The sequence below is a fragment of the Kogia breviceps genome, chromosome 3, assembly GCF_026419965.1.
Source record: "Kogia breviceps isolate mKogBre1 chromosome 3, mKogBre1 haplotype 1, whole genome shotgun sequence".
NCBI classification, from domain to species: domain Eukaryota; kingdom Metazoa; phylum Chordata; class Mammalia; order Artiodactyla; family Physeteridae; genus Kogia; species Kogia breviceps.
In genome coordinates, this window is record NC_081312.1 from 151530499 (window position 1) to 151542627 (window position 12129).

The 12129-nt window shown below is 41.9% G+C and overlaps 1 protein-coding gene across 1 annotated transcript in view; it reads right to left on the reverse strand.

Annotated features, from left to right (window-relative positions):
* The window catches only part of IQGAP1 (IQ motif containing GTPase activating protein 1), a 104752-nt gene extending 93013 nt beyond the window's left edge, over positions 1-11739 (reverse strand). Inside the window, exons 1-2 of the mRNA XM_059057250.2 lie at positions 11524-11739; positions 9595-9694 (exon numbers count right to left, since the gene is read on the reverse strand). Coding sequence (XP_058913233.1) covers positions 9595-9694; positions 11524-11578 — 155 coding nt within the window. The 5' untranslated portion in view covers positions 11579-11739. The remainder of the gene's footprint in view (positions 1-9594; positions 9695-11523) is intronic.
* Between the last annotated feature and the right edge of the window lie 390 nt (positions 11740-12129).

The following is a 12129-nucleotide window of genomic DNA, read 5'->3' on the forward strand; positions in this document are numbered from 1 at the left end:
TAAACTGTGAAACTGAAGGAATTATACAGAAATCAGAGACAGATAATCATGCAAAGCCAGAAAAATCACATTCCTAGAACAATGCCAACTTAGGCACTCAAATATATTTTTACTGTTTTTTCAATTAGGAACATCAAAATATATAAACAATCGTTGCTTTGACATTTAAGACTAGAAGAAATATATGCTAGATTAGGTCAAACTAATGGTCCACTTAGCCCACCCAGACTTTCTTAACCTTGACTAGTGGACAATCCAGTTAACACCGATTTCCTATGGTGACATCCACTCCAAGACTTAATGAAAATAAGGAGAAATTGGTAAAGTAAACAACTCTCTTGGCTACAAGCTCCTGTTTTCCACCTGAAAAGGATCCTATAGATGTCACACTATTCTTCATGAGCTAAAGAGACCGTTTGATCTATTAACAAGAACAGAGAGGGAAAAGGAGTTAATAGTCCAAAATGAAAATTGCAATAGGACAAAGCAACTACCATTAACAGAACCAAAGAGGAAAATCAAGTTAGTCAAACAGAAGATATATATGTAGGACAACATATCTAGAAAGCTGACTTAAACGAAATGAAGATCAGCCATAAAACACTGTGCAGATCTAACCTACCAACAGGCACCCCCAAGACAGAACTACTGAATTAGAACCAATTATTAAAGATATAACAATTTCCTAGAGCTAAAATAAACAAACAAAAATGATATGTCAAAAATAAAATAAAAATAAATAAAAGTCAAGCAGTATTAATAATCCCTTAAAAAAAAAAAAGATATAAGTCAAGAAGAGTCTCCACAGTACAGGCTAAATCACTAAGCCAGTATCAACCCTAATATGTAACATGGGGAAACTTTAAGAAATAAGAATTTTTACAAGTTTCAAATTGTGAAAAAGTATTTTTTAAATGTTACTTTTCATGGAGCTAAAAATCAAGCTAGTTTCAGATGTTGTTTCTCATTAATAAGTACAAGAAAATGAAGTCACACATTTATTCAAGAAAAATGAAGGGAATTCCCTGGTGGGCCAGCGCTTAGGACTCTAAGCTTTAAGAGCGCTTTAAGGGCTTTCATTGCTGTGGGCTCAGGTTCAATCCCTGGTCCGGGAACTAAGATCCCACAGATTTCGTGGTACAGCACTCCCTACTCCCCCCGCAAAAAAGAAATACAGTTCACCATAAAAGAATAAAAAGTCTAGAAACAGAACTTTATGTAATTTAATATTTGACATACTAGATGTCAGTTGCTAATAGGTAGTAAAAGATTATTTTTAAGTAATATCAGAATAATTTAGAAACACCATGAAATTTAAAGACTTAGATGCTTAAAAAATTAAATAACTATATCATAGGAAAGTTAACAGAATACAAAACTTCAAATTTTAGCAAGGCCTTACAGAAATTAAACTATCTAGATAGAAGAAGTTACAAAGAGAAAGATTAACACTTAAACTGCATAAAATTTAAAACTTCCATACAGTGAAAGAATAAAATGGAAAATCAAGAGAAAATGTTTATAGCAATACCACAGGCTGACACCCATATTATAAGAGAGCTCACAAAAGTCAACATCATGACCCTAGAAGACAGACAAATGTCATCAACAACTTGAATAAAGATGGTAAACAAATACATGGGAAAATGTTTACTCTTTCCAGAAATCAAAGCTATACAACTTTTGGAATAAGCCTAAATAAATTATAGACATTATGTATCCATTGAAAATAGTAATTAAGATGACAATACAGCAATTTAAAAATCTAAATTCATGATAATCATTATCTAAAAATTATATACTCAGTTTTTCCTTTTTCTTAATCCAGTCCTTTTTTATTATAAAATTCATGATCATTGTAAAAAGCATTTTAAATATACGGAAAAGCATTAAGCAAAAAGGAAAAGTCTTCTCATACCCTCCAATCCCTAGAGGTATCCTCTGTTTCTGGTGTTTCCTTTCAGACAACAGCTTAAGTATGAAGTGAAAAAAATTAAGAGCTACCAACATTTAGAACCTTGAAAATGTCCAAAAAATTCCCCAGAAAAGTTTATGAACGCCTCTTCGTCTTCATATTAAATCTGCTTCTGCCCCAAGGACCATGATAAAGAATACATTTATCGAGTGCCTACTGTATTTCAGACACTGTGCCAAGCACTTAACCCTCACAGCAACTCCCTAAGATGCACAGTATCTCCATTCTGCAAAGTACAAACTTAGGCTCTACTCCCTAAGGTTAAGTAACTTGCAAAACCAGAACCAGAACTTACACCTGCCAAAACTGAAAGTCCTTGTTCTTTTCACTTTGAGTATCTCAACAGTCAAGATTTTCAAAGATGTTTTATTCAGGCTTTAAAAATTTGTTTGACATCATTATAAGTGTTATGAGATTACAGTAATATGACTTTTCTTAGTTATCACAGCAGCTACTAACTAGTTGACTGCCTAATATATACCAGAAACTGCCCACATTTCTCAACTGTAAATTTTGCTAAGTGTCTCAGTTACACTGTAGAGTCTCTTTTCCTGGCTGCTAGGAACACATCCCCCCATTTGTAACGTTTTTCCTGGCTGCTAGGAACACATCCCCCCTTTTGTAACATTGTAATAATATGAAAAAGCACTCTTGGTTTGAATCACTTTTATCACTTTTAAAGACAACCCACTTCTTACCATAGATTCTGCCCAAGGCAGTTGCACTAAGTTTCACAAAAAAGAGATTTTCTATTATTCAACATAGTTTTGGAAGGCCTAGTCACGGCAATCAGAGAAGAAAAAGAAATAAAAGGAACACAATTGGAAAAGAAGAAGTAAAACTGTCACTGTTTGCAGAGGACATGATACTATAATAGAGAATCCTAAAGATGCCACCAGAAAACTACTAGAGCTAATCAATGAATTTAGTAAAGTTGCAGGATACAAAATTAATGCACAGAAATCTCTTGCATTCCTATACACTAATGATGAAAAATCTGAAAGAGAAATTAAGGAAACACTCCCATTTACCACTGCAACAAAAAGAATAAAATACCTAGAAATAAACCTACCTAGGGAGACAAAAGACCTGTATGCAGAAAACTATAAGACACTAATGAAAGAAATTAACGATGATACCAACAGATGGAGAGATATGCCATGTTCTTGGAAGAATCAATATTGTGAAAATGACTATCCTACCCAAAGCAATCTACAGATTCAATGCAATCCCTATCAAATTACCAATGACATTTTTTTACAGTACTAGAACAAAAAAATCTTAAAATTTGTATGGAGACACAAAAGACCCCGAATAGCCAAAGCAGTCTTGAGGGAAAAAAGCAGAGCTGGAGAAATCAGACTCTCTGACTTCAGACTATACTATAAAGCTACAGTAATCAAGACAATATGGTATTGGCACAAAAACAGAAATATAGATCAATGGAACAAGATAGAAAGCCCAGAGATATACCCATACACCTATGGTCAACTAATCTATGACAAAAGAGGCAAGGATATACAATGAAGAAAAGACAGTCTCTTCAATAAGTGGTGCTGGGAAAACTGGACAGCTACATGTAAAAGAATGAAATTAGAACACTCCCTAACACGATACACAAAAATAAACTCAAAATGGATTAGAGACCTAAATGTAAGACCAGACACTATAAAACTCTTAGAGGAAAACATAGGAAGAACACTCTTTGACATAAATCACAGCAAGATCTTTTTTGATCCACCTCCTAGAGTAATGGAAATAAAAACAAAAATAAACAAATGGGACCTAACGAAACTTAAAAGCTTTTGCACAGCAAAGGAAACCATAAACAAGACGAAAAGACAACCCTCAGAATGGGAGAAAATATTTGCAAACGAATCAACGGACAAAGGATTAATCTCCAAAATATATAAACAGCTCATGCAGCTCAATATTAAAAAACAAACAACCCAATCAAAAAATGGGCAGAAGATCTAAATAGACATTTCTCCAAAGAAGACATACAGATGGCCAAGAAGCATATGAAAAGCTACTCAACATCACTAATTATTAGAGAAATGCAAATCAATGAGGTATACAATGAGGTATCACCTCACACCAGTTAGAATGGGCATCATCAGAAAATCTACAAACAACAAATGCTGGTGGGAATGTAAATTGATACAGCCACTATGGAGAACAGTATGGAGGTTCCTTAAAAAACTACAAATAGAACTACCATACAACCCAGCAATTCCACTACTGGGCATATACCCAGAGAAAACCATAATTCAAAAAGATACATGCACCCCAATGTTCATTGCAGCACTATTTACAATAGCCAGGAAGCAACCTAAATGTCCATCAACAGACAAATGGATAAAGATAGATGGATAAAGAAGATGTGGTACAGATATACAATGGAATATTACTCAGCCATAAGAAGGAACGAAATTGGGTCATTTGTAGAGACGTGGATGGATCTAGAGACTGTCATACAGAGTGAAGTAAGTCAGAAAGAGAAAAACAAATATCATATATTAATGCATATATATGGAACCTAGAAAAATGGTATAGATGAACAGGTTTTCAGGGAAGAAATTGAGACACAGATGTAGAGAACAAACATACAGACACCAAGGGGGGAAAGCAGCAGGGGGTGGTGGTGGTGGTGGTGGTGGTGTGATGAATTGGGAGATTGGGATTGACATGTATACACTGATGTGTATAAAACGGATGACTAATAAGAAACTGCTGTATAAAAAAAATAAAATAAAATTCAAAAATTCAAAAAAAAAAAGAGAATTTCATTTATGTCACCATTTTAAGGGTTAAGAATAAATCCCACCCCATACTTCTCCTTGATAATCATAAATACATGAATGCATCCAGCTTGTAGTCCCAAAGTACCATTAAAAAGCTACGTTTTTTGTGGCCCCTTAATCATACTGGGTCTCATGAAGTGAGAAGTTTTCTCATCTGCAAAAGGAAAGCTTGGGTCAATCTAAAAATGATTCTCCTCAATCTCTTAGTGATATTCCTTCATTTGAGAATTCTAGAAGCTGGTGGGCAAGCTTCTCGTTAAACGTCTTTAATTTCTCTTTTCATGATCACAGTGTGCCAGCCTGACAGATCCAGATGTTACTGGAATTTTGATTCCACTTAGAGGAGAGGTGATCTGATGAGCCCATCCTGGAAAATGTTCGATGCCAACAACAAAGACATACGCACAAAAGAGAATTTGTTCTCAGGAGCTGATTTCTTTCCAAGATACTTTTTCAATTCCCCTAAATTACAGAAGGTGAAGTGCCTCTACTTAGTGTTAAGCTCTTGTTAACATCACATGGTTTTTGACAGTCTCCAGCCAGCCACAGCCTTCACTTTCCACCCCTTGTGGGGGGAGGGGTGGGCCCTGCCCCGTGAGCTGGGGACACTGAGCAGGAGAAAGGTAGCCCATGACAGGCTCAAAAGGACATACCAGCAAGTCTGTGAAAGAAGGAATCCTAGGGCTAACCTGGTGGCACAGTGGTTGAGAGTCCACCTGCCGATGCAGGGGACGTGGGTTCGTGCCCCTGTCCGGGAAGATCCCACATGCCGCGGAGCGGCTGGGCCTGTGAGCCATGGCCGCTGAGCCTGCGTGTCCAGAGCCTGTGCTCCGCAATAGGAGAGGCCACAGCAGTGAGAGGCCTGCATTCCGCAAAAATAAAAAAAGAAGGAATCCTAAATTGTTAAACTCGGGGAGTGCTGGAATTAACCTTCCTCCTGTGACCTTTAACCTAACTCAATTTTCTCCCATTCCTAGTACTACTCATACAATCTCCTCCTCTGCAGACTGCCCTCTTCTGCCCTGCCTGTTATGTTCTCTTCTTGGTTCTTTTCACCTGAACCTTCTAATCTTTCTTTTTTTCTTTTCTTTCTTTCTTTACTTATTTATTTATTTTTGGCTGTGTTGGTTCTTTGTTGCTGCTCCTGGGCTTTCTCTAGTTGCAGCAAGCGGGGCCTACTCTTTGTTGCAGTGCACGGGCTTCTCACTGAAGTGGCTTCTCTTGTTGGGGAGCAGGGGCTCAAGGCACGCGGGCTTCAGTAGTTGTGGCTCGCGGGCTCTAGAGCGCAGGCTCAGTAATTGTGGTGCACGGGCTCAGTTGCTCCACGGCATGTGGGATCTTCCCGGACCAGGGCTCGAACCCCTGTCCTCGGCGTTGGCAGGAGGATTCTTAACCACTGCGCCACCAGGGAAGTCCCTGATCTTTCTATTACTTCTTCCTGTCCAAGACCTGAGCACCTACCATATTTCACATATTTAAACCTCACCTCTTTCAACTGAATGAAAATGCTATTTACCTCTACTATACAACTGCTCCTTAGCCAAAACAAATGTACAGCCCAATCAGAACAGGCAAAATGATAAAACTAAACCCACATTTAAGCATAAATACATAATTTAAGATGTCTTGCTTTATAAAGTCCTTGGTCTGCTCTGCCCTTCGCATAAAACCCTGAATCCTTAGATGATATTTCATTAGACCAATAACTTAATTTCCATATTTAAACTACTCTCCAAACAATAAAGAAAAGCAGAATCTCTATATTTTCTATTTTGTAAGCATTCCCAAAGTGCAAACTTTTATAGAATCACTCCTAAATTTTCTCGCTTAACCTCTTAGGGAACCACAAATTCACAACACATTCTCATTTCTCTACATACACTCTCACTTATACTCCCTGTCTGCACATATTTATATGCTCTCCCTCTCTACACACTCTCCTCTCTTCCCACAAAAGAGCTGTTACAGGTACAGGAGAAAATGGAGTGCCCTAGGATACACAATGGGGCCACTGTGCTATAAGGTGGAGCTTTTAGTGGGAGGAGTAGCAGTATTATAAATAGAACTAAAGAGGGGAACCTTTTCTCCCTTGGATCTCTGTGATCTTTCTTCCTGGCCTTGGAGTGGGTGTAAATTCCAGACCTTGGGACTCCTCCAACTTGGGAGGGGTGGAGGTTGTGAAGGAAACAGGATGGGGCCAATCCAAAAAGGCAAAATGGACTTGTGCTAGAGGGTAAAGAGGGGCCCCAGAAGCACACAAGGTACAACCCAGCTCACCAGGGTAGAAGACACAACTGGGAGCTGAAGTCGCAGCTAATAAGGAAGAGCAATGTGATTTGTCAGCGGTGCACCTTGAACACTTTTTAGGGGTGGCAGCAGCCACATCAGGTGGCCAGGAGGGACCCCAGTCTTTTTTCAGTATGACATTCCCGGGCTTCTTTTCCTAGCCCTCTCTAGTTGTAAAGGCTAAATAGGTGCTTCCAAAGTTGATTTTCTAATCAAAGCTTTAAACAAAAACAAACAAAAAAATCACTGCATCCAGATTTTATATGATTGCCTCCATAAAATAAACCAGGCACATTTCCTCGATGCGAGGCCAAAGCGCAGAGTGTACTAGGACAATATGCCGCTATTATGCTCTCCCTTATAACCAAAAGCATGGAAAATAAAGACTATCACAAATGTCTCACTGCCTTAGTCACTTCCTAAGTATGCAGAAGCACCCAACTAAAAAACATCCCAGCGGATCATGGTCCCTGGATGGATTTTAAAGGAAATGGGATATTCATCTATTCCGGGAAAAAAACACCTGACAGAAAAGAATACGCTCTGGAGTAGATGGAAATGAAGTGCTCTTGTAGTGCAGTGCTTGAAGAAGGAAATGTGATAAAGGACATCATCCAATTCAGGCTATCATAACCTAGCATAAGGTAGAGTTCTAAAATGTTTTCAATCTCATTTCTCTACTCGGGGGGACCATCAGAACAGCTAGAAGGATTTAAAATATACAGGTATCTGGACCTTCCAGCCTAGATCTACTGAACCAGAATCTCTGTGGTAAGGCCCAGATAGCCTTTTTTTTTTTTTTTTTTTTTAAAGTTCCCCAGATGATTCTAATGTACACACCTGGTTAAAAACCATTGTATAAAATGATGAAAACTATTCTTCAATCAAGAAAACTACAAGTAGACCGTGGACACTCAGGCCTCAGTTTCCTCACTGAAATGAGATGGTTGAACTAGATTAGTAGTGGAACTGGGGAATTCCCTGGTGGTCCAATGGTTAGGACTCTGTGCTTTCACTGCGGAGGGCATGGGCTTCATCTCCGGTCATGGAACTAACAAGCCGCGTGGAGTGGCCCAATTAAAAATAATCATAATCATAATCATAATAGTGAAACTGGATTAGTGGTAGCAAGGGGATGTTAGCCAAGATACTCTCTTTAAAAACGGGAATTTTACTGCAGAAACCCAATATTAAAAGCAGAAAAGCTTTTGACAGGGGGAGGAAGGTAGGTTGAAGCCCTTTTCTCTCACCCCTAGGTCACCCCAACAAAGACACCAAAACTTCACAGAGCCCAAGATGGTCTCTCATACCAGCTACAGCTTTCGAATTGCTTACCTTCCAAAACTAGATCTAGTCCATAATTTAAGTAGCAGGGGACTTAATATTTTTATTCACGGGATCCTTACAAACTTTGTATGAGAAACTTCCCCCTTTCTACTAACACATTCACCTCCTTCAGTCTAACCTTCCATTTAGAAAAACAAGTGTTATTACCATTCTCTCCACCTAAATCATCACTAATCCCCTCACAACCCTCTCCCAATCTAATGGAAGGGCTTTAAGCTCAGAAAAGAAGACTGGATTCAAGAAGATGCACCAAATGCATGTTAGTGGTAGCCCCAGGAATGGAAAGGAGAATGGGACCAGGGAGGTGCACAAAGGGGACTCCAACGGTGTCTCTGATGCGCTAACATTTGCTAGTTTTGCAATACATGGATGTTTATTGTATTGTTCTCTGGACTTTCCTGTAGTGTTTAAGATTTTCAAAACAAGACAAAACAAGACAAAAAACACTCTTGTTTATTAGCACCATTTGAAACATCCTTGATTTTCATTAGTCTTTAACCACAAAATCTCTCATTATCCCTTGCTGGCCTTTTCCACCAAAGCTCACTTATGGGATACATGATCTGTAATTACATCTATCTACCCTGGGACTTTGCAAAAAAACACAAGCACCAGAACAAAAGAAATGAACTACTGATAGCAAATCGACACTCTAAGAATAAGACCACAAGGTCTTGGAGCATCTGAAAAAAGAAAACAGCAGTTGTACATTCACTTCACAAAGAATGCAGAGGACGCTCACTGCCTTTGGTAAACAGACTTTGAATATTGCCGAATGGATGGATCCATACCCAGAGCACTACCAAGAGGAGAATGAACCCAATTCATATATAAATCAAAACCAATGAAGAACCGGTGAAACATTAAGGCCCAAAACTTCAAACCTTAAGATTGCTTTTCTTCCCTATAGCTGGCTGTGCCCAAAATATGCACCATAAGCATAAAACTGAACAACACAAATCTGGAAATTTTTCAGTATATGTAGGTGCCCATCAGACTGTTTCATGATAAACTGCCATCAAGGCTACTTGCTCCCATGAAAAAAATATCCTACCTATACTTACTTACTCCTTCAAACTACCTGCCTCTCACAGTCACAACTACAACATACTCAGAGATCTTTATCTTTGTTCACACCAGATCAGCTCCCTTCTCCCAATCTTCTCTCCAGCCAACCTTTACCTCTTTGCTTCTTCCAGATGACAAAGGTACTCATAAGCCACATTCTGACGTCTCCTTTCATCCATCTCCTCTGCAGTAAGTCTCTCATTATCCAGGACCGCTAAAACATGAAAGAAAGAATGTAAGCGCAAGAATCTGTACCCTTCCTTAGCGATAAAAGAATGCCATAGCATCAAATTCCTTCTAGTCACCTAGAGAGTCAGGGTAACATGTGGACTGCCGGAGGTACTATCAATACAATGACTTTGCTAAGATAGGAACCATGGGGTTTCAACTATATTCATCCTAATCTTTGTTTAAAAGTACAATATTATGAACATGTACTAAATTTCAGTGTGACTTGAAAAATACTGACTTGAGATTCTGGTCCAAATTTGTGCTGGTCTATCTGCCAGCCTCTCTCTAAATCCAGAGCTGTTCATGGTCTTTTTTTCCCCACTCTTTTATGAATCACTAAAGCCAGTAGTCATTGAGAACTAAGTGGCAGTAAATGTAAATTACTTTATTTTATAAAATGCATGTAAATGCATTTTACATGCATTCTTTCATGGAAGTCCCACAACAATCCTGTGATTATCACTCCTGTTTTACAAATGAGGAAACAGGCTGGTTGACATTTGCCCCACAGCTAATAAATGGTGGGGCCTGGATTCAAACCCAGGCAGTCTGTCTCAAGAGCCTATAAGATTAACTTCAAAGCAATCTGCTTCCTTTAATGGGCACCCAGGATATGGAATAAATTCCTAACTCCTGGGGTTGGCATTCAGTGCCTTTCCCAATTTAGCCCCAGCTACTTTTGGTAACTCTTCTCCCTCTCCCTCCTCCCCCTCCCACCACTGTGCACTCCACACCACTCAGTTCCCAACACACACAGTGCTCTTCTACTCTTTAATACCTTAGTTCCTGCTCTTCCTCTCCACGTCCTGTCTCTTGCCCCACCCTGCCCTGTCAAACTACACACCATCCTGCAAGGCTCTGACCAAATGTCCTATCTGTGTTCCTACTGCCTTCCCCAAGCCCCTCCTCCTCACCCACATTACTGTTTAAGCCTCGTTAGTTCACATGGCATCTTTATTTCTATCCCTCCTTATGATTAGATAATACACCTGCCCGCCTCTCCGATTAAAACGTTCTTTGAAAGCAGGCCCTGCTCTTACTAATAATCTTCAATGTCACAAACGTGACACAATACCTCAGATGTAACTGCTGAGTGAAATTATCCTAAAACATAACATTATTCGCAAGAATATAAAATAAAATGGAAAACCTCAAGACTCTAAAGGACTCTCCTTTGGCCAGTGGTAACTATCCCGCCTGCAGTTCAGTGATGTCCCAGGACAGGGACAGAAAATGAGGTTCAGAAAATGAGGAAGTCAGAGGTTTGGGGGGTTTTTTGTTTTTTGTTTTTTTTCCCACTTTTGAGATCCTGACGAGGGAGCTAAGCCCGAGAAAGCTGAAGTGACTTGTCCAGGGCCCTACCTCTCAGCTAGCCTGGGGCCGGGGAGGTCTGGACCCTGGGTCTACCTCGCAGGCAGCACTCGGGCAGCACCTTCCCAGGAAGCCCAAGCAGAGCCCGCGTCTCGAGTCTCCGGTCCCCGGGACACGCCCTGCACCGTCCTCCTGCCACCTCACCCTAGGCCGTCTCCCCAGTCTCGGTCGAGCTGGGAGTCGGGAGGCGCTGGGTGGGGCCCTCCAGCCGCCGCGCCCGGGACAAGGCGGGGAGGCCGCCTGGGTCCTCCCCGCCGCCTCGGAGACCGAGAGGGCACGGGCTGCGGGCCTCGCCGCCCGCCACCTCGCCGCACCGGCTCTTCCGGGTCCGCGCGGCCCACAGCCTCCCTGCCCCACCCGCCCGGCGAGCCCCCGGGAAAACGGCGCCTCAGAGGCAGCGAGCCCGCCCCGAGACCCCAGCGCCGCGGAGCCCACACTCACAGCCATAGTGTGGCCGAGCCACACCCAGTCCGTCAACCTCGTCCGCTGCAGACATGGCGGCCGAGCCCGGGTCTCAGCTCAGGAAGCCGCAAAACCTTGGAAGAGCGGGCGGCGGCGGCTGCACCTCCTGCAGACTGCTCAAGCTGCCCCGGTCCCTGTGGCCCCGCCCCGCGCCGCAGGCCCCACCCGCAGACCCCACCCCAGCGGCCCCGCCCTGCCGCGCCGACCGCAGCGGACGGAAGGAGGCGGGGCCTGGGCCTCCCGACCCCGCCCCTAGCCCCGCCCTGCGCCCGCAACGCCCTCAGGAGGCGGAAGAAGGAAGGCGGAGCCTGCCTGCCAGTTGTACTCGCTGTCATCGCCGCCCGACGGCGAGACCCGCCCCGGCCCTGGATCCTTGCCCTAGACGGCCGCTGTCCCGTCCGCACCTCTTCCCAAAGGCCGCCAGTGTCTGTAGCGTGAAATAAAAAACGTGGGCACTTTACCTTCCCCTGCCTGCCTAGCCAAACTCTTCTGCACCAAAGGGCTCAAGGAAGGCCTCTTTTGAAGTGGCCCAGTGTGTTCTTGCGGACACATGCAGGACCCAAACTCTCGTAAGGGGCCGCACAG